Source organism: Camelus dromedarius, chromosome 9 (assembly GCF_036321535.1).
Source record: "Camelus dromedarius isolate mCamDro1 chromosome 9, mCamDro1.pat, whole genome shotgun sequence".
Classification (NCBI taxonomy): Eukaryota; Metazoa; Chordata; class Mammalia; order Artiodactyla; family Camelidae; genus Camelus; species Camelus dromedarius.
The window spans coordinates 78,776,753-78,800,053 of NC_087444.1; the positions used below are offsets into that span (position 1 = coordinate 78,776,753).

A 23,301-nucleotide genomic window follows, 5' to 3' on the forward strand; every position below is an offset into this window, starting at 1 on the left:
ACTCAGCACCAAAGCCTAAAAGTCACCCCCAACACTAACGCATGATGGTTAAATTATGAGGTCATGTGGCTGGGTTAGTTCCGGGCTCCCCCACTTGCTCTGTGGTTTTGGACTCAATTTCTCTGTGCCTCAGTTTCCTCATCTATAAAATGGGAATATATTAGAGCTACTACAGAGGGTTATGGTGAGGACCAAATGGGTGTGTGTGTGTAATTACAGGTATATGATCACATATATATAATCACATGTATGTGACGGTGCATGGCACAGAGTAAACCTGGACGTGTTATGATACTGCTATTATGTTACGTTACTGTGTTACTATCTCGTTATTATGTATTACTATATATTATATTACTACTATTTCTCCCACAACCCATATGCAACCATTGGCAAGAATTGTCAACTATCTTCAGAATATATGTGTTTGTGCCCACCCGTCCACCTCACTGTCACCATGCTAGTCCAAGTCACTGTTCTCCTTGACCAGACCCCTGCCAGGGCAGACCCCTGCCAGGCCACCTAGACTCCCCGACTTCACCCTTGCCCCCTTAATGACTAGTCTCTACACCACAATTACAGTGATCTTTTAAAAACATAATTCAGACTGCATCACACCCTCATCCAGGCCAACCAAGGGTTTCTTATCATGCTTAGCATCCAACCCATACTCCTCACTGTGGCCGATAGAACCCTCGTGGACCCCCACTCCCTACCTCCCTTCCTCATCTCCTGCTGCTCCTCACCTCCCAGTCTGCCCCTGTCACATCAGGGCTTTCTCTCCAATGCTCAGTGTGCCCGGTGCCTGACAACCTCAGGACCTTTGCACGTGCTGTTCCCTCTGCTCGAATGTTCTCCCCTCAGCTCACTGCACAGCCCTTCCTGCCTTCTCACTTCCGGTCTCAGTTCAGTCGTCACCACCTCACTGAGCTGCCCCTGATCAGGTTGACCAAGTAAGTGCCCTGTTGTCTTTCTGGGCCCCTTACCTTGCTTTATTTTTCTTCCTACACTTACCACTACCTGAAACTTGAAAATATATTTATATGGTTACTTATTTATGGACTGACTCCCAAGTCCTGGTGGCTGCAAAGAACAAAGCAGTGAACGGGCATGCTGCTTGTGGAGAGGGGCCATGTCTAGGAGCTGAGGACCTCAGTCCCACAAATGCAAAGGGCTCAGTTCTGCGGAAGCTCACATTTAGATCTGTTTCGCCCTCATTAATTTTATATATATAAAACACAATGTTGCAAAGTGCTGTTGAGAGGAGAAACCCCAGAATGGCCACCACACATAGAGGCTCCAGAAAACCAGGGGAGAAGAAACTGCACGTGTTGCCTGCTGGTCTGCAGAAACTAGGTTTTGACATAATATTGACAGACTTTTAAAGTTGTTGCGACTTTGGCAGTGTGTATTACAGCTTTTAAAACCCGTTATCCAGAGTTCACGATACCGAATAGGGCCCTGAACTTGATTCTGCGAGTTGCCTTGAAATAAAATTAAGAGCCACAAAACGTTTCTTTTTCAACAGGAAGCGGCCAGATGTTAGGGATAAAATGTAAAAGCAGTTGCTACTTTTGTGGACTAGATGACTCGTCTGTGCATGAAAATGAGAAAGAACTTCCTAATTCAGTGTTTGGTGAAGCTCTTGCTGAGCATCTTTCAAAAAATGCTGCTTAGTGGACTCGAAACAAGGGGGAAGCCTGGCTGAGGGAAGGGAGGTAACGGACACTTCTATGCACGCACAGTTACTGGCTTCGTCACCTTTGGGTTGTATTTTGAATAGTGCATCTCCATCAACAGAGCTGTCACAGCGAGCACTGCTTTTTCTTGCTGAAGCTAATGTGAACACTATGTGTGTCTATTTGTGAGGTCTCACGTTTTTATATTAGGGTGCCAAACCTGCAGTAACAGCAATCTTCTGCAATTGAATGTGCACAAATATGTTCTGTGGACCCCCCATCTTGTCTATCCTGCAACTATTCTTCCTCATTTTGTATTTTAACAAAAAACATCGGTTTTAAAATTTCACAAACTTCGTCTTTGGCTGAAATGGGTTTGCTACTCCTTAGAGTGTCTTTTGTATGTCTTCCGCAGGAGAAGAATCTCATGTTGAATGCTTTGTTAGCAAATCTAAAATGGAAATATTTCCTGGAGGATTAGAAATAAAACCCACATATAAACTATGGGGAATCAGTCCAACTTTATAAATAAGGCAAAACATCTTACATTACTAATTTAATATGATAGAGCATATAGTATGTGAAATTTTGCCTCTTAACATCCCTTCCCTCAGTTTAATATATATTTTTTTTTCAAAAAAGTTTTTATTCAAGTACAGTCCGTTTACGGCGTTACAGAGTCCCCCCCACTCAGGGGACATAGAAGCTGGGGGCAGACATTCAGGGAGTGCTCATCTACAGGAGCTTTCCTGGAGGCTGACATCTTGACTGAATTATTAGCACCTTTTGAGACCCAGCCCCACCCAACAGCCTGTGGGGAAGCCTCAGGCCAAAGGATGTCCAGGGTGGGAACACAGCCCCACCCATCAGCAGACCTCCTGAGCTGCACAGGGGTCTTGGTTTTGTATCCGTTCAGCCAGTCTGTCTCTGGACTCTGCCCGCCCCCCCCCAGAGGGCCAGGACCAGGTCCACCCAGCAGGGCTCTCAGAACTCCTGTGCACCCTTAAAACTATCGAGGGCCCCAAAGAGCTTCTGTTAGACAGGTTACATCCATCCATGCCAACTATATGAAAAATTTAAATCGAGAAGTTTTTTTTAAAAACTTATTTATCAAGTCATATAAGAATATCAACGGTAAAGCCATTACACGTTAACATAAATAGCATATTCTAAAAAACTATATTTTCCAAAACAAAATAGATTTAGTGAGAAGAGTAGCATTGTTTTATGTATTTTTGGAAATCTCTTTCATGTTTGAGTCAAAGCGAGGCATCTGGGTTCCCATGTCTGCTTCTGATTCAATCTGTTGCAGTAGGTGGTTTTGTCCAAGTTGATGAAGAAAGCCCAGCGTTACACGCATTGTTGTTGGAAAAAGCAGAAGTAATGTGACAGTCTTTTTAGATAATTATGTATATTCTTCTTTGACACTATTTTGACTCTTATAAAATGGTAGTTTCTTGATTTGTTATTCTTTTTGAAATTGAAGTCTAGTCTATTTACAACGTTGTGTTAGTTTCTGGTATACAGCATAGTGATTCAGGTATACTTATCGTTTCATATTCTTTCTCATCATAGGTTATTATAAGATACTGAATATAGTTTCCCGCACTGTACAGTAGAAATTTGTTGTTTATCTGTTTTATATATAGTAGTTACTATCTGCAAATCCTGAACTCCCAGTTTATCCCTCCTCACACCCCTTCCCCCCGGTAATTATAAGTTTGTTTTCTAAGTCTGTGTTTCTGTTTCTGTTTTTTAAAAAAGTTCATGTGTGTCAGTTTTTAGATTTCACATATAAGTGATATCATATGATATTTGTTTTTCTCTGACTTATTTCACATAGTATGATAATGTCTAGATCCTCTATGTTGCTGCGGATGGCATTATTTCATTCTTTTTGTGACTGAGTAGTATTCCATTGTGTATATACATAAATCACAACTTCTTTATCCATTCATCTTTTGATGGACATTTAGGCTGCTCCCTTGTCCTGGCTGTTGTAAATGGTGCTGCCATGAACACTGGGCTGCTGGTGTCTTTTCAAATTAGAGTTCCCTCTGGATATATGCCCAGGAGTGGGATTGCTGGGTCACATGGTAAGTCTATTCCTAGTCTTCTGAGGAATCTCCATACTGTTTTCCATAATGGCTGCACCGAACTGCATTCCCACCTGCAGTGTGGGAGGGCGCCCTTTTCTCCACAGCCTCTCCAGCATTTGTCATTTGTGGAACTTTTAATGATGGCCATTCTGATTGGTGTGAGGTGACACCTCATTGTAGTTTTGATTTGCATTTCTCTGATAATTATCAATGTTGAGCACCTTTTCATGTGCCTATTGGCCACCTGTATGCCTTCATTGGAGAAATGTCTGTTTAGGTCTTCTGCCCATTTTTTGATTGGGTTTTTTTTTTATTGTTGTTATTAAGTTGTATAAGCTAAGCCCTTGTCAGTCGTGTCATTTGCAGATTATTTTCTCCCTGTCTGTAGGTTATCTTTTCATTTTGTTTCTAGTTTGCTTTGCAAAAGCTTATGTTCAATTAGGTCCCATTTGTTTATTTTTGCTTTTATTTCTATTACCTGGGTAGAGTGCCCTAGGAGAACGTTGCTAAGATTTATGTCAGAGAATGTTTTGCCTATGTTTTCTTCTAAGAGGTTTATAGTGTCTTCTTGTGTTTAAGTCTTTAAGACATTTTGAGTTTATTTTTGTGTGTGGAGTCAGGGAGTGTTCTAGCTTCATTGATTTACATGCGTCTGTCCAGCTTTCCCAGGACTACTTGCTGAAGAGACTGTCTTTTCCCCATTGTATATTCTTGCCTCCTTTGTCATGGGTTAATTGACCATAAGTCTGTGGGTTAATTTCTGGGCTCTCTATTCTGTTCCATTGATCTGTGTGCCTGTTTTTGTGCCAGTGCCACACTGTTTTGACTCCTGTAGCTCTGTAGTAGAGTCTGAGGTCTGGGAGGGTTATTCGTCCAGCTTCGTTCTTTTTCTTCAGTATTGCTTTGGCAATTCTTGGTCTTTTGTGATTCCATATAGATTTTAGGATTATTTGTTCTAGTTCTGTGGAAAAAAATGTCCTGGGTAATTTGATAGGGATCACATTAAATCTGTAGACTCCTTTGGGTAGTGTGGCCATTTTAACAATATTAATTCTTCTATTTTATTACCTGGCATCCCAGGGACCATAATGGAAAGAAAAATAAGGAACACACATTTACAAAAAAAAAAAAATGGAATCATAGTAATGGTCAGCTTTTCACGCAAGTTCACATGTCTGGTCTTGTTTTAAGTACGTTCCTTTCATGACCTCGTGACACTCAGGTTACTATATTATCTCTTTCTACAGAGAAAACAGGGGCTAGAGAGAGATGAAAGTGTTTTCCAGGGTCACACAGAATACAAACCCAGGCTGGCTGGTGGCAAACACATTCTTAAACATTACGTCCCTACTGTGTGTCACCTAGTGTGCTGGATGGCAGGAAGTAAAGAGATGAATTAGAAGTGGTCCCCGCACTCGGAGGGCAGAGGAGCTCACTGTCTTGGGTGGGAAACAGGCCATTACAAGACCTCGGGCTGCGTACTGTAATGAAGACGATATGGAATTATGTTGTCATACGCATGGTAAGACCAAAAGTCTTAAACTGGTGCCCCCATTTGATATACACAGTGTTTTAAGTTTGAATTAACTGCCAATATATGAAAGTCAAGAGGTTTCATGTTTTAAAAAACCTGAAATTTTGGCTTCTTTTGAAAAATATCAGAGAATCTGGCAATGCCTGGTTTACCAACAACAGTTGGCAAGAGCTTGGAGCAGCTGCCTCATTCGGACAGAACATCCACTTCTCCACAGTCCCCACCATCCCCTATTCTGTTCCTCAGCTGGACTCACTAGTTGACATATCTGACCATCCTCTGTAGATACTTGAGTCTAAGGCCTCCAGGGAAGACGCACCATGCACGTGGGTTTAATGAAGACATGCTTGAGCGCCACCCCCACCTCCCCATCTCTTCCTTCCAGGGCTTTGTTGCTGCGTCGTCCTCCGCGTGCCCTTCTCCTTGAGCATCCTCTGCTGTTCAGGAGCGTTTCCAAAGGCAGAACATGACCGGTCTTTCAGCAGTACCTGTCTTCATCCTCCGGGGCTCCTCGGAGGTCCCTGAGGTGCAACTGCTCAGTGCTGCTGTCTTCCTTCTGGTTTACCTGGCTGCGATTCTGGGGAACATCTCCATTGTGGCTGCCATGAGCCTGGATCCCCGTCTGCACACGCCCAGGTACTTCTTCCTCAAACACCTCTCCTTGCTGGATTCTGCTCCCTGTCCAGCACCCTGCCCTGGGCCCTGGTGGGCACTGGGCAGACTTCCCTCCCTGCCTGTGCATCCCAACTCTTTGCTTTTGTCTGCTTTGGGTCCACAGTGTTTTCTCATCACCTCCATGGCTTATGACCGCTGCCTGGCTACAGGCCTCCCTGGTGGCGCTGGCCTGGGGCAGCAGGCTCCTCTTCTCTGCCTCCCACACAGCCGACGCCTTCTCTCTCCCCTTCTGCGGCCCAAAGGTGACTGACCACTCTCGCGACATCCCTGCATTCATGGGCCTAGCCTGTGCCGAGGTGGATGCCCACGAGGTGGCAGGGTTTGCAGCCAGCGGCTGCGTCATCATGAGCTGTTTTGTCCTCACCGTCCTGTCCTACGTGTGCATCCTGGCCATGCTGGTCCAGATCCGCTCGGTGGCCGGCGGAAGGCCTCCACGTGGTCTTTGCACCTGGCCACCGTCGTCCTGCCTACATGCAGCCCGCTGCGGGCTACTCTCCGTGGCAAGGACGCCTGACTGCCGTCCTCCTCACACCCACCCTGAACCCGCTTATCTACAATCTGAGGAACAAGGACGTGAAGAGAGCCCTGCGGAGGCTCTATCTTCAGGTGCCGTCTGAGGACACAGAGGGACACAGAAGTCTGCCCTCACAGGATTTGCCCTGTGGTCATGGTGGAGGCGTTAGTGTTTTTGGAGACCACCAGGAACACACTGGTGGTCCAAAAAGTTGGCAAAAAGATGACGAGCCATGCAGGAGGCCCCAGTAGATGTCAGGATAAAATGGACATGTCCAACGCGCATTTAATTTAGGCAAAGGGCACTGTATGTACACAGGGGAAGACAGGAAGAGGAAGAGTGAAAGATGTAAATGCAGCTGGCCCCGGGTACCCGCATATTCAACCATAGTCGTGGACTCAACCCACCGTGGACTGCGTACTGTGTTTAAAATCCCTGGTTGGTTGAACCCGCGGAAGCAGAATCCATAGGTATGGAGTTACGGGACTTGAGTACCCTCGGATTTTCATACCCTGGTGGGTCCTGGAATCTCCCCCCACCCACCCGTGGGTACCAGAGGTTGACTGTGGTGGGGGCGGGGGGCACCATCCCATCCGAAAGGCCAGTGACCGTGTCCTGGAGTGTGAGCCCACTAGGGGCGCTCTGCTCTGCTCATCTGTCTCCACGGGCCTCCCAAAGTGACCACATGATTCTAGGGTTTAGTGGTACACGTTTCCCATCTAGTATTTGTCCTGAATGCAAGTCAATGACTTCATCAGAAGCAACTTTTCCAGAAGAAAAACAGGCCATACTGGACCGGGAGAGAGATGGTCTCCGTGTGGCTCCTTCCTAAGAGAATGTCAGGGGCACTTTTTTCTTTCTGTAACGTTTACCTGACAGCATTGTGTTGGTTGGGTTTGGGGTTCTGCTGCTTTACCGGAGACCAAACAACAGTGGCTTAAATAATAGGAAAGTGTTTTTTCTCTTTCCTGTAAAGGTCAGTGCTTGAAGGTGGTCCTGGGTGTCTCTTCACCACAAAGTCTTCCTGAGACCAGATTTCTCCACCATCCCCCATGGTCTCCTTATCCACGTGGTAGGAGGTGGTCACTGGCACCTCATTCACGCTCCAGCTGCCAGAAGGAGGACGGAGGAAGCAGAGGGCAAGCAACGTGCTCTGAAGGCGTGACCCGGAAGTCGGGAGCCCACTGGCTAGCGCTTAGTCACGTGGCCACACTGACCTGCAAGGTAGGCTGGGAAGTGCCGTCTCCAGCTGGGTTGCCACGTGCCCAGATAAAACTCCAGGGAAAAAAGAAAACAGTATTTACCAATTTTTAATCACTCCTCCACATCTAACCACGTGGTGAGCCACTATTTTTTTATTCCACCCCATGATCAGGCTTCCAATTCTTCCCGTTTTCCCAGGCCACCTGTACTAGCCACTTTTTAATTTTTATTTTTTAATTTTATTTTTATTGAAGTGTATTTGATTTACAATGTTAGTTTCAGGTGTATAGCAAAGTGATTCAGTTATACATAGATAAATTTTTTTCTCGTTCTTTTCAATTATAGCTTATTACTAGAAATTGAACATGCTGTACAGTAGGAACTTGTTGTTCATTTTATATATAGTAGTGTGTATCTGGTCATCCAAAACTCCTAATTCATGCCTTCCCTACCCCTCTCCTTTGGTAACCAGAGTTTGTTTTCTATGTCACTAGTCTTTATATATATTATCTCTATCATTCTTATACTCTCTATTTTGCAGGTAAAGAAAGTAAAATTCAAATAGGCAATTTGCCCAAAGTTAAGAGGGTTGAGAAAGGATCCAATATTTTTGCTGTAGAACCACTTGGCGTTCTACTTTGTAATGATACAGGTTGGACTGTATTTCTTTAGGACTTTAAAAAATCTTACGTTGTTGAGACATTTCTTAGGGAATTTTTAGGAGGGGGTTGCAGTGCTACCAACATATCCTTGAGGGTTGAACAGCCCTCCCTTACTTGAGACCAACAGCCTCTTGATCAAATGCATAATCCTTAGGAAAGACATAAATTGGCCAAAAAGAGAGTAAAGAGACATGTGACCTCAACAGATTACTGGGTAAGAAGTTGTGATATGTATATCTCATATATAGAATGGATATATGTGATGTGTCTCTACACACACACACACACACACACACAGAAAAACTACTCAGCCATAAAAAAGAATAAAATAATGCCATTTGCAGCAACATGGGTGGACCTGGAGATTGTCATACTAAGTGAGGTAAGCCAGAAGGAGAAAGAAACATACCATGATATCACTTATGTGGAATCTAAAAAGAGAAAAAGACACAAATGAACTTATTTACAAGGCAGAGACAGACTCACAGACATAGGAAACAAATTTATGGTTACCAGGGGGGAAAGGGTGTAAGGAGGGACAAATTGGGAGTTCTGGATTAGCAGATACGAACTACTATATATAAAAAAGATAAACAACAACGTCCTACTGTACAGCACAGGGAACGATATTCAACATCTTGTAATGGCCTATAGTGAAAAAGAATATGAAAAGGAATATATATATATGATATATAAATCACCATGCTCTACAATAGAAGCTGACACAACATTGTACATCAACTATATTTCAATTTAAAAAAAAGGCATGTGACCAACCAGACAGATCAAACCCTTGTGATCACTGGGGTGTGAGAGACACACCAATGAATCACATCCTGGTCTGAGGCAGAAAAGATGCAGGTGCTTGGTGTACCCCCAGATCTCTGAGCAGCCAGCTCCCTGTCAGCTCCAAGGTTCCTCCTCAGAAGGCCCTTCCTTGGCCCTCTCATCCAAAGCAGATGCCCTCTAGGTGACTCGCAAGCCCCTCATCCTGTTTTATCATCTCCATTGCATTTATCATCCTGACATAGAAAAATGGGGTGAGAGAGGAAGGCCATGTCACAGGTCCCAGGTGAGTCCCTGGGATGCACCTCATCACATGAAGGTCCTTGGCTTCGTGTAGGAAAAATCCAAGAGTGAGCCATAGTTGGGTAAAAGTCGATTTATTCAGAGAGATGCACACTCCACAGACAGAGTGCGTGACGTCTTAGAAGGTAAGAGGAAAACCACGAGGTAAGGGGTTGTTAGTCTTTATGGGCTCGGTAACCTCATACGCTAACAGGGGCTCTCCCTGACAGGCACTGTTTGGAGCTGAGAAACATCCGAAGCTACACCCCACATTCAGTGTCGCTCGGGGGTGAGGGGATTCTCTCCCGTGAGCCTGGCCACTGTGGAGGCCTCCATCTGGGAGTGGAAGTGGGATTTTAGGGCTACACCTCATCTGAGCTTTTGTCTGTGGGACCATGTTTAGTGTGTATGGCCTCACCCGGGGCAGAGCACTAGTTGGGGTTTTTCCCTTTCTAGCCTTGGTCTTTCATTCCTTTACCTGCCGAGGTGTTGGTTGGGAATCTCCCCTTTGGGCCAGGGAACTGTGACCCTGAGAGGCTGTTTTGAATTTTGGTTTGCTTGGTATCTGGTAACATCGGCCGTGAATAATTAAGTGCGGATGACCAGAGCTCTGTTCCATTTTATAGTCTCCGTAGGGTATATTTTGCAAAACTGGGAGATCTTCAGCTATGCTCCCATAAATGAATGAAAATGGTATTTTATTTTATAGTAACTTTAATTGAAGTAGTTGGTTTACAATATATCAATTTCTGACATGCAGCATAATGTTTCAGTCATACATATATGTGCATATATTCCTTTTAATATTTTTCACTATAGGTTACTACAGGGTATTGAATATAGTTCCCTGTGCTGTACAGTAGGACCTTGTTGTTTATCTATTTCATATATAGTAATTAGTATCTGCAAATCCCAAACTCCGAATTTACCTCTCCACCTTTCCCTTTTCCCCCTGGTAACCGCAAGTTTGTTTTCTATGGCTGAGCCTGTTTCTGTTTTGCAAGTTCACTTATCTCAAAAGATTCCACATATAAGTGATATCATATGGTATTTTTCTTTCTCTTTCTGCCTTACTTGACTTATAGTGATGATCTCCAGATCCATCTATGTTGCTGCAAATGGCATTGTCATTTTTTATGGGTCAGTAGTATTCCACTGTGTGTGCACATGTGTGTGTGTGTATACCACAACTTTTTTATCCAGTCAGAAAACTTTTGTAACACTGTGTGGCCTCAGGCCTCCCTGAGATCTGGAGAATGGTCCCTAATGGCTCTGCTGTTACCCCAAGGTGGACCTTCTGCAGTTGCTCAGGATTTTGGGGGGGGATGTCTTGGTACCTGAGGCCACACCTTGTTCTCTCTTCCTGGTTTTGCTGAAACTGAGGCATGTGAATCTGAGGAAATGGTGTATTACTATCTATCTATTACTATTATTTCTTTAAACTGAAGGGGATATTTGGAAACTGGAAAAAAAAAACAAAACCCAAAGTAGCCAAGATGATTAGGTTTTATAAAAGGGGAGCATTTATCTTCCTGTGCCTTTGAGATATAGATGGTCTACCTGGGCTCTCAGGGGAAAGATAAAAAAAAAAGGCTGTTTTAACTCAAATGAAAAAACTGTGAGATCTCTGCTTCTGTCTTTATGTAAGAAATTAACTTGTAAATGAGCTCTATTTAATTGACTTAAAAGTAAGTGCTTACAAATTAAACACTTCTAAGTATACAGACAGAACAGATTTCAGGTTCACTAGCTTAAGCTCCTTGGTATAATCAATACAGACATGTCTTTTATTGTACCTAAGTTTACCAAAGTCAGTAAGTTATGTTGTTTCTGTTGCAGAGTCTGTCAGCAGAAAGAAAAAAAAGGTAACTTGGTGATGAAATTCTTACAAGTGAGCTTAAATGAGATCAGAGCTTACTGGGTGAACTCTTCAGAAATAACTGTTTTAGGCCTGTTCACTTAAAAACAATCTCAAGATAGTTCGCGACTTAAAATTTTATAGTTGTGCTAAGTTAAAGTAAATGATGGCAGTTTGTTGAACAGCTGAAAAGCTAGGTCATTCCCAAAGATACTGAAATATTCACTACATGTAAGATTTTTAAGAATTAAGGATTATAATTTAAATATGTAATTGAAGCTATTAAAAATAATGAAAACATTTCAGTATGCAGTAGGAAAGTAGGATGTATGTTCTGAGTAAGAAAAGATCTGAGGAATGCAATTGCATTTTGTTAAGGGAAAAGGGCATGATCAGGTCCCAGAGCTGGTTATTTCTAGATGGGGAGAAAAATAAAGGACAAACTACTGTGGATACAGAAAGTTGTGGAAAGCTTGTAGAAAGGGAGCCCTAACAAAGGAGCTCTGTGCTGAGATTAAACTTAATTAGGTAAATGATTTTGTTATTAAAAGTGGGCTGGTGCCTCTCTGTTAAGAGAACAAGTTTACTTCTGATAACAGGCTGTGTGAACATTTTTGATATAATTCTAATTAAATTTATTTTGACTTCAGCTGACTTTGGGATGCTTCAGAAGGCCCCTGAGACATCTCAGAGAAAAATATTAAAGTACCTAGGACCGGCTGGTATGTTGAATTACATGGGGAGCACTGTCAACCGCGTGGTAAGCCCCCTTGGATTATACAGTTCAGACAAGTGTTAGTATGGACATTCTAGAAATCATACAAAGTTTCTGAAATTCAGAGATGTTCTGGTAAAATGCTATTAGTCATGCTTCCACGTATCTTAAAATGCTGTGGGTCACAGCAACTTGAGGACTTTTTTTTTTGTCAAAAACATTATAATTAGATCTTTTACCTTTGCCTGTTTGGGTCTTTTATCATTCATAGACAGTTAAACCGATGCTCTGCAGAACTGCTTCAAGAAGATTCATCAAAAGGACTTTCGGACAAGTATGGGTTTCTTTGAAATCATACTGCTGAGCTCAGTAAGATATTCAGGAAGTCTAAAGAAAACTGTTAGTAAAAGGGATTGATTGCATAGGATTGAGTGAACTGATGAAAAATTACAATTTTTTTGGTTGTTTGAAGTACTACTGGCTTTTAATCTGTTTTCTAACTGAACTGTTTACCAAACGTTTGTCTCCCTATTAATGTTGCTCCAGTGTTTAGGATAGAAAAAGAATTCTCTAATGGAGCTGTCACAGAGTATAACTACTCATGATGTGTAACAATGCTGTTTAAGTCTGCTTCTAAAAGCACATGTACGATGCTTGTCTAACAGCTGGTGTAAGTGATGAAGTGTATGGGCTGTAAAGTGTTTCCCTGTTAACATACCTCTGAGCCTGTTCACCGCATCTGATCAGTTCCCCCAACGTGACTGACTAGGCAAATATAAAGGAGGCCTAGCACCGAGGGACATGCTCTAAGCCTGGGACCGAAGCCACCACGTCAGCATCCAGGGACAGGTAATTCGATCATCAGTGCTTTCTACTGAAAGATCTGTAATCCAAGGGGGAAACATGGAAAAACCTGCACATACTGAGCCCCTTCACCCCACCCCCATGGCCATCGTCCTCCGGCTTAGACCATCACACAGCCTCCTCGCCCGGTCTCCTTGCCTTTACTGCCACCCTCCCCAGCCCACCTCCACCCAGCAGCCACGGAGCCTCTGAGCTGCAGCCCTCCGGGGTCCTTTCATGCCTTGGGCTCTCTGTGCTCAGAACCCTTCTCTAGCCTCCTCTTCTGCATCTTGTATATCGAGCTGTGCTGTGCTGGCTTCACCCCAGTTTTTCAAACACACCAGTCTTTCCCGTCTCAGGGCCTTTGCACTGGCTTTCCTCAGCCTAGAATTCCTTCCTCAAATCGGAGTGTAACTGTGTGTTCGTATTTGACCTCACTCACAATGCCATCTGTTTGGAGAGCCCGTTCCTGGCCACTCCTCTAAGTAGCATCACCTCTTCTCCACTCTCTCACCCCTCTATTTTACTGCCTCCGGATCACTTACAATTTTTGGAAATTGTATCACTTTGCAGGTCTGAGACAAGGACTTGGGGACTAGCAATAGTTTATTCTGGGGAGGGTGGAGTCTGGGATCCAGGAAGCAGTGCATCGGTGCACCTGGCTCTCAACTACAACTCCCAGAGTGCCCAGGCACCTCGAGCGCATGTCTGCTTCCAGCTCAGGCTGGAGATCTTCGCGTCCTTGTGTGGAAGCCAGGCGGCTTTGCAGGTGAGTGAGAGTGAACGGGTGTGTCTGCGTGCATGAGCAGTGTGCGTGGCGGGTGAGCACGTCTGTGTTGGGGAGTGGGGTGTATCAGTGTGCGTGAGCAGCAAAATGTGACTGAGCCAGCATGTGCACTGGTGTGTGCAGGTGACTGTGTGTACGGGCGTGTGTGAGGGCACCTGATGCGTTTGAAGATGTGTTTGTTCTAGTGAGGTATGCGTTTAGGTGAACCAGTATGCGTGTGTGAGCCCTCGAGCTTGTGAGTGTGCATGTGGGCCATTTGTGGGGTTGCACTAGTGGGAGCTGTGTGTCTTATTCCTGTTGCCAAGTCTGTATTTCTCTGCAGGTGTCTGCAGCTAAGTGTGCCATTGTCCCCGTTGCCCTAAGCTTTAAGGGTGCCTGTGAGATTTTACTTGTGATTAAAGTGTGTGTGTATGCATAATGCTCATGGCTGCAGGTTTGAGGGAGTGGTATGACGTAAGGGCTTAGATGTTACTCTGTGTGTGTGCTGACGGGGACCTGCGTGCCACCTGACCCTGGGTGTGTGTACAGTTGTTGACAGGGCCTGGCCACGTGCGCGTGAGTCTGTATCGGCGCGTGTGTCTGGTGAGGCTCTGGGTGTCGTTTGGTCGAGGGTTTTGTCAGTGCTGGTGTGTGGGTGGTGTGATTGCACTGGTCCCGAGGGCATGGGGGTGCATGTCTGAGGCCAGGGACCAGTATAAACGGGAGGCTGTGGTGCCAGGAGTGGGGTACTGTTCTCTTTTCTTCACTGCTATACCTCTAGCACCTAGAATTGTGCCAGGTACCCAGTAGGTGCTTAATAAATGCTTGCAGCATGAACAAATGGGATCCTGTTCCCCCCTGCTCTTCCTAGTGGTGTGTTTCAGCTCTCTGCTGGGCTTTGAGTGCTGACTGGTGAGAGACAGTCCCTCCTGCACAAGCTGTCACGAGTGAGCGCGTCAGTGCACGCAGAGGGCTTAGAGCCGGCTCTTCCTGCGTGGACTGTGGTCTGCGTGTGTGCGTGTCATCTCTCCGGTGCCTCAAGGTCCTTTGTGGGTGCCAATGTCTGATTTCCTGTCTCTGGGTCTGGTCTTGTTTGTGTCTGTGGACTCACAGCTCTGGGGTCAGCAGTCTGGGTCCCGACACCAGCCCCAGCCCTTTCTAGCTTTACGGCCTTAGGCACATTGTGTCTCTGGGCCAGTTTCCCTCTCTGTGAAATAGGACAAAGAGTTCTTACCTCATGGCGTACTTACAAGGTCAGATAAGGCAGCCGTGACCACAGCCCCAGGTCAGTGAGGACAGGATGGCCATGGAGGGAACGGGCTGGAGGTCAGAGGTGAAAGCCAGCAGAGCTCCAGGTCTGCCGAAGCAAGGAAGGTCAGCGGTGGGCAGGCTGAAAAGCAGAAGAGGCCAAGCCCCAGTTACCAGGGGGCCAGGCTCTGGATGTGGTGACACCATGGCAGAGAGGCTGGTCGTGTGCCCGGGACACAGGACCCGGAGACTTCCTGATGGCCTCCTGTTGGTCCTTGAACTGGCGGGAGGGTTCTCTGCTGGGAAGGCTCCTGACTCTCCCTGTGAAGCCGCATTTGCTAAGCCCTCGTGGGTGATTTTTGGGGTGTCAGTATACAGTTGCAGTCCTGGGAGCCGTATGTCAGTGTGACTTATGAAAGAGTGCGAGTTGGGAGAGTGACTTGCATGAAATTGTGTAATTTTGTAGTTTGCTTCCTGATTATGTGTCTGTGACTGAAGGCCAGTTTGCGGTGAGAGTGTACTTTATTTTGTGGGAGTGTGTGTGACAAGTAGCGATGAGTGATCTGGCGTGTCTCTGTGCGATGGAGTGTGAGTTATGTCTGTGACTTTGTGTTTGTGGGGGTTACCTGGTGGGTGGCTGTTGTGACTGTCATGTAAGGCTGGGCGTCTGTGTGGGAGGAGCTCGCTAGTACTGCCTGAGGAAGGGCGTGGGGGGGGGTGTGGTGGCAGGGGTGGGGTCCGATTATGACACATGTGTCCAAACCAAGTGGTCACACTGGTGAGTCTGTGGCTAAGGTGTCACTGTTCCCCTGGTGAGGCACCCTGTGAAGGATGGTGTGTGGGGCCTGTTTTTTCTCTGAGGCCACACTGGGTTACTGAACGCTCGTTCTGTGCCAAGGTGCGGCTGGGGTGGGTGAGGGAGGGGTGCCCCCCCCCGCCCACGTGACAGAGCTGACTGCCCTCGTGTCTGTGCTCTGCACCCCGGTTTCTGCCACAGCCTGTGGTCAGGCGCACTGTACCAGCACTCTCCGTATTACACACAGTGCGCTCTCATACTCTTTCAAATCCATTCTATTTCAAAACTTCTTGTCACAACCCACTAAAGCAGAGGTCTCACCTGGGGGCGACACGAGGCATCATCTGAAGCCATTTCTGGCTGTCACAGTCAGGAGGGTGCTGCTGACACCTGGCAGAGAGAGGCCAGGGATCCTGCTCAACGGCCCACCATGTCCAGGTCAGTCCCCACAACACACACTTACCTGGCTCAGAAGTCAGCAGGACCAAAGCTGAGAAATTCAGCTGACTCTAAATTAGTTTTGTTTGATGAGTCATTGATGAACCACAACTGCCTAAAATTAGATGTCCATGTGATCTGACCCCCGACCCAGACCCAGTGAGGTGGTGAGGGCTCCCTCAGCCCATCCTGGGCCTAAGTATCCTGATCAGTCTAAGTGCTCATCCTCCTGGATGAGCTGGATTCAGCCTTGACACGTTCCTTCCCTCTGTGGGTCACCCCGCTTCCCTGGATTTGAGAGTCTGTGCATACCTCTCCCTCTCCCAGCCTGGCCCCGATGTCCACCTTCACTGGAGAGTCTGTGTATCAGCCATGCTCTCTAGAGAAACAGAACATCAGTGAGATTTAAGAAGTGGCTCCTGCATCTGTGGGTTTGGCAAGTCCAAAATTTGCAAGGCTGCAAACCAAGGTGGGTGTTGATGCTGCCGTCCTAAGGCGGACTCTTCTCTGGGAAACCTCTTTTAGTTTGTAAGGTCCTTCAACGGTTGAGTGAGGCCCACCCACGTCATCGAGGATGACCACCTTTACTTAGAGTCAGCGGGCTGTAAATGCTCCCCCCCATCTATAGAGTGTACCTCCACAGCAGGACCCAGACCAGTACCTGACGGCCTGGCCAGGCTGACGTGTAAGACCAGCCATCACAACCGGTAATACAGCAGCCACGTCTTACTCTCAGTGTCTCGTCTCGCATCTTATGGGAACCTGTATTTTTGAAAACTTACTTTCAGGCTGGGATGCCGGAGCTGACAACAGGACATCTTCCAAGCACAACGTCTCTGAAAGCTAGGCCCCAAAAGGCTCTTGAGACATGGAATTCATAAAGGCCGGCAGCGCGGACAGCCTCCCCAAGAGCGCGGTCCCGGCGTGAGCTGTGCGCAGCGGCAGAGGGGAGGCTTGGGCCATCCCAAGTGTGGGAGAGCCTTCAGCTCCGGCTCCTTCCTCGCTCAGCACCGGCGAATCCACTCGGGAGGGACCCTATGAATGAAGTGAGTGTGCGAGGACCATCAGCCAGAGGGCAAACCTTACTCAGCACCAGAGAGAAACCAGAGTGCGAGGACTGTGCCAGAGCTTTTGGGCAGGGCCCCTCCCTCCGGGAGCACCAAGACGCCCACAGAGGCCACGTCCCCGCAGTGAATGGGACCCTTCAGCAAATGCTCAGCCCGCCTCTCCCATCAGAACATCCACATTGGCGAGCAGCCCTGTCAGTGTACCGAGTGTGGGAAGGCCGCCCGCAGCCAGTCTTCAGTCAGCACCAGAGCACGCGCACTGGGGAGACCCTGTGAAGGCAGTGAGTGCACGAGGGCCTTCCGCTGGGCCTCCCCCCTTCCTCTCCACCAGAGAACTCATACAGGCGAGAACGCCTACAAGTGCCCCAACTATAGGAAGCCCTTCCCGTACAGGTCCTCCCTCACCGAGCACCAGAAAACCCACCCAGGAGAGAAATGCTGCAAGTGCAGAGACGGCGAAACGTCTTCAGCTACAGCTCCTCTTGGCCTCGGGAGGATCCCTGTACACGTAAGGCGTGGGGGGCCACCTTCAGGCACTGCTCTTTGCTGCCCAGGCACCAGAGGACCCACTGCATCAAGACACCTGTGAATGTTAGACTGTCTGAAAGCCTTGAGTCGTGCGTGGTTCGTATAAAATGTACATCAGAGGCACCACACCAGGGGGACGTCCTACAGATACAGTGATTTGGTGGCAACTTCCAACACTTCTTACTGAAACACGTGTGTATGGAACCTTCAGATTTCATTCAGCCCTCCAGATGCCTAAGACATCACACTGTACATTACTCATGGGGATATGGGTTGGGGGTCCGCAAACCACCCCTAGGTTCAGTGACCCACTGGAAGGACTCTGAGAACGCGGCATAGTCACACCCACGGCTAAGACTTACCACGGTGAAAGGATTCACTACGCAACCAGCAATGGGAGAAGGTGCACGATGGAGTCTGGAGGAGACGAGGTGTGAGCTTCCAGAGTCCTCTCCCCAGGAAGTTGCTCCGGACATGCTCAGTTCCTCCAGCGAGATGTGGCAGCACTTTCCTGCCTCCTCCTCCAACCTGTGGAGCTCTTTCCTGACCTCAGGGCCTTTGCTTGTGCTGCACCTTCTGTCCAGAACAGCTCCTCCCCGTGTTCCAGGGCTGACTTCTCACCCTGTGGTTTTGACTCAAAGGCTACCTCCTCAGAGAGCCCTGTTTGGACTCCCCAGTCTAAGCTCAGCCCTCCCAGGATCACTGCCTGTACCCCACACCTGGTTTTCTTTCCCTCTGTAGTATGTACCACCTTGTTTTGTCTTTTTATTACACACTGAAGTTTGAGAAGTACTAGTTTCAGGAAAGAGTTGATTCAGATGGAGGCCTTCAGGTCAAGCATACCTCTCCAGCTCAGCCTCAGGCCCCACTCACCTTTGCACAAAGGGCCTGGTCCCTGCAGGCACTCCCAGTTTTCAACCCTTGCCTTAAGCTAGTGTTTCTGAAACTTAAGCCCTCTGGGGGCTGTGCTGAAAGCTAGTTAAAACCCACAGTGATCAGGAGGTCTGAGAGCGCCTTTCTAGCACTTTCCCTTGTGTATGAGTTTCTTATGACTGCTCTAACAAATTACCACAAACTGGGAGCCTTAAAACAACAGAAATTTCTCTCACCATTTGAGGCCAGAAATCTGAAATCAAGGCGTCAGCAGGGGTGCACTCCGGCTGCAGGCTTTAGGGGAGGAAGGCTCCTTCCTGGCCTCTTCAGCTCCTGGCGGCTCCTGGCGTTGCTTGCCTGGTGGACGAGTCATCCAGTCTTCAAATCCTGTGTGTCAGACTGCCCTCTGCCTCCCTCTTGGAAGGACACATCTTTTGGCATTTAGGGCCCATCCAGACAGACCAGGATAACCTCTCTACCTTGAGATCCTTAGTCACGTCTGAAAAGACCCTTTTCCAAATTAGGTAACATCTAGTTTCCAGCGGTAGGACCTGAACTCTTTGGGGGCCACCCTTAGCCTACTACACCATGTAATGGGGAACTGCTCTGGTCACAGTGAATCACACGGGCCTCAAACCTCCAGGCCGGGTCACAGTGTGGCCTGGGAGTCACAAGGGCCGGGCCTGGACTCAGTCCTGACACCACCGATTTCTAGTTGCATGCTCTTGAGCAAACTGCTGCATCTCCCAACCTGTTTCCTCTCAATCCCCACCTAGTTGGAGCGTGGGGATTAGACACCATGTAAGCACCCAGCATAGGATCTGACCCATAGTAATTCTGATGCCTCCAAGTGGGCATACAAAACTGAGCATTCCAGTTTCTACTGAAAAATCTAAGGCTCTGGTAACAGTAGGTCCTTCGGTTAGAATTATTTCCCCTCTTCACTACATTCTGCATCCCACCTACCTGGCTCCCTCAGGTGGATGGGTTTGCATCCTACAGACACGTTCTTTGCAGCTCAGGCCTTTTCTTCTCTATTCCAAACCGGTCTTTCTACCTGAAAGGCTAAAGCAGGTCAGATGCCATGGCAGAGGGTCCCACCTGGAGGAGACCTGCTGCTCAGGTGGCCTAGACCAAGAGTGGGAGGAGATTCAGTGCTGAGGCCCAGGGTGGGGGCATGGCTGACCCCTGTGAGGTATATTCACAAGCATGTGTGGGTGTGGGTGTGGGTGTGGATACATATACTCACCACACTGCTGTGCGTCTCTGCATTTTCCTTCAGGGCATCCGTGGCCCCCAACTACTTTTGGAAGCCTGGGGTCTGGTTGGCTTAAATGCATGCAGGGGGGCAACGGTGAAGTAACCCCATTTCCTGGGGTGCTGGGTTTTTGAGAACTATAACCAAAAACACCCCTACACAAAGAAACCTACAACTGCAACAGTATGTCAGAATAACTAAGGAAAACTGATGAGAAGAAAACCACAAAACCTTACCAGCTGATAAAAATGCTTGAATATATAAAAGGAAAATATATTCCTAGATGCTAAGATTAAATTTAACAATGTTAATTCTCCCTAAGTTCACGTCAATAATTATTAAAAGGCTGTTTTTAATTGGTAAACAAATTTTCATCTAGAAGAATAACAATTATTTCATATACTTTTTAAAGGCACAATGAATTCTGGTTTTTGAAGTGAAAAAAGTGAATAAAGGGCTGCAAATGGCAAAATATCCTTTTTTATAGGTGAGTTGTATTCCATTACATATATATATATATATATATATATATATATATATACACACACACTACATCTTCATCATCTATTCAACTGTTGATGTGCACTTAGGATGCTTCCATATCTTGGCAACTATAAGTAATTTTGCTGTTACATACACCCTGCTATTATCTTTATGAGTTAATTCTTATTTTGTGGTTGGCTTTATTCCTTTGATAACTATGTAAGTTTAAAAAGCTAAAGCGTTAAACGTTCTTAGAAACAATCAACAAGTACATATATGTAAATTAAAAAGTATATGTACGGTAAAAAAAAAAATTATCTATCAAGCCATGAAAGATATGGAAGAAACTTAAAAGGCTACAAACTGTACAATTCCAACCAAATGACATTCTGGAAAAGGCACAGCTAGAGAAACAAAAAGATCATGGTTTCCAGGGGCCTGGGAAGAGGCAGGGAGGGAGGAATGAATAGATACGGAGCACAAGGGATTTTTAGGGCAATGAAATTATTCTGTATGATACTATAGTGGTGGCTACATGTCATTATGAATTTGTTAGAACCCATAGAATGTACAATATCAAGGGTGAACCTTAATGTAAACTACAGACTTTGGTTGATAATAATGTGCCCATGTTGGTAAATCAATTGTACCAAAATATGCCACACTAATGAGGGATGTTGAGGGTAGGAGAGTATATGTGTGGGTGGGGAGGGCTATGTGTGAACTCTGTTATTTTCTGCTCAGTTCTGTTGTGAACCCGAAACTGCTCTAAAAGAATAGTCTGTTTAAAAAAATACCACAAATTCTCTAGGAATCAATTTAACAAAGCATGCTCAAGGCATTTATAGAACTTTACAATTCTACTAAGGGATATAAAATAAAATCTGAACAAACTAAAAGATAAAAAAAGGCAAAATAATGGAAAACTCATAATGCTATAAAAATTTTAAAATATAGATCTAGGATAAAATAGGGCAACAAGACAGTGAAAGTGAATGATCCAGATACAGAGCCTATTATAAAATAATATATTATGACTGTATGTATCACTTATTAAAGTTAATGTTGGAGATCTAACAATGGGAAATAATTTTTATCCTATTCTGTAAGACATCAAAGTAACTACAAGATTAGTAAAAACGATAAAACACTAATGAAGGAAATTACAGATGATTTCACAAAATGGAGAAAGATAGCCCATGTTCTTGGATTAGAAGAATTACATGTTAAAATGGCCACACTACCCAAAACAATCTACAGATTCAATGCGATCCCTATCAAATTACCCAGGACATTTTTCACGGAACTAGAACAAATGTCCTAAAATTTATATGGAATCGCAAAAGACCCAGAATTGCCAAAGCAATACTGAAGAAAAAGAACGAAGCTGGAGGAATACCCCTCCCAGACTTCAGACAATACTACAGAGCTACAGTCATCAAAACAGTGTGATATTGGCACAAAACAGACATATGGAAAAATGGAGCAGATTAGAGAGCCCAGAAATAAACTCACACACCTACAGTCAATTAATCTTTGACAAAGGAGGTAAGAATGTACCATGGAGGAAAGACAGTCTCTTTGGCACATGGTGTTGGAAAAGCTGGACAGCAGCATGTAAATCAATGAAGTTAGAACACTCCCTCACACCATACACAAAAATAAACTCAAAATGGCTTAAATATTTAAACAAGACAAGACACCATAAATCTAGTTAAGAACATAGGCAAAACATTCTCTGATAGAAATTGTAGCAGTGTCCTCCTAGGTCAGTCTACCAAGGCAATAGAAATAAAAGCAAAAATAAACAAATGAGACCTAATTAAACATATAAGCTTTTGCAAAGAAAAGGAAACCATAAGCAAAATGAATAGACAACCTATGGACTGGGAGAAAATGTTTGCAAATGATGCAACTGACAGGGGCTTAATTTCCAGAATACACAAACAGCTCATACAACTCAGTAACAAAAATACAAACAACCTAATCAAAAAAATAGGCAGAAGATCTAAGCAGACATTTCTCCAATGAAGACATACAGATGGCCAACAGGCACATGAAAAGATGCTCAATATTGCTAATTATCAGAGAAATGCAAATCAAACTATAATGAAGGATCACCTCACACCAGTCAGAATGGCCATCACTCAAGTCCACGAATGATAAATGCTGGAGAGGGTGTGCAGAAAAGTGAGCCCTCCTACACTGTTGATGGGAATGTAGCTTGGTGCAGCCGTTATGGAAAACAGTATGGAAATTTCTTTAAAAAGTAAAAATAGACTTACCGTATGATCCAGCAATCCCACTCCTGGACATATATCCGGAGAAAAATATAATTCAAAAAGACACCTGCACCCCAATGTTCATAGCAACACTATTCACAAATAGCCAAGACATGGAGACAGCCTAAATGCCCACTGACAGAGGACTGGATAAAGAAGCTGCGGTGTATTTATACAATGGAGTACTGCTCAACATAAAAAAGAATAAAATGCCATCTGCAGCAACATGGATGGACCTGGGGATCATCATTCTAAGTGAAGCCAGAAAGAGAAAGGCAAATACCATATATCACTCGTATGTGGAATCTTAAAAAAAAAAGAAAAAAGAAAAAAGGACACTATGAACTCACCTACAAAACAGAAACAGACCTGCAGACATAGTAAACAATCTTATGGTTACTGGGGAAAGGGTGTAGGAAGGGATAAATCTGGGAATTTGATATTTACAAATGTTAACCTCTATATATAAAAATAGATTTTAGAAAAAGTTTCTGCTGTATAGCACAGGGAACTATGTTCAATACCTTGTAATAACCTTTAATAAAAAATATGAAAATGAATATATGCATGTATATGCATGACTGGGACATTTTGCTGTATACTAGAAATTGACACAATGTAACTGACTGTACTTCAATTAAAAAAAAGACTGAGAAAAAAATCCGCAAGTGATAAATGCTGGAGAGGGTGTGGAGAAAAGGGAACCCTCCTA

General features: G+C 45.4%; 1 protein-coding gene across 9 annotated transcripts in view; it reads left to right on the forward strand.

Moving 5' to 3' along the window:
* LOC116154678 (olfactory receptor 14A2-like) overlaps positions 1 to 23,145 on the forward strand; it is a 67,084-nt gene extending 43,939 nt beyond the window's left edge. The window contains exons 1-5 of one of the 9 annotated variants that reach the window (XR_010382491.1): positions 5,520 to 5,948; positions 7,478 to 7,725; positions 11,943 to 12,052; positions 12,673 to 16,098; positions 16,887 to 23,145. Coding sequence is in view for 2 of the 9 variants with exons in the window: in XM_064489924.1 (XP_064345994.1) it covers positions 5,779 to 5,948; positions 6,091 to 6,604 (684 nt within the window). In the remaining 7 variants the exon portion in view is untranslated. Of the gene's footprint in view, positions 1 to 5,519; positions 5,949 to 6,090; positions 6,688 to 7,477; positions 7,726 to 11,942; positions 12,053 to 12,672 lie in introns of those variants that run through there. The other 8 variants (XR_010382493.1, XR_010382492.1, XR_010382495.1 and 5 more) reach the window with 8 other exon arrangements.
* Positions 23,146 to 23,301: the final 156 nt, after the last annotated feature.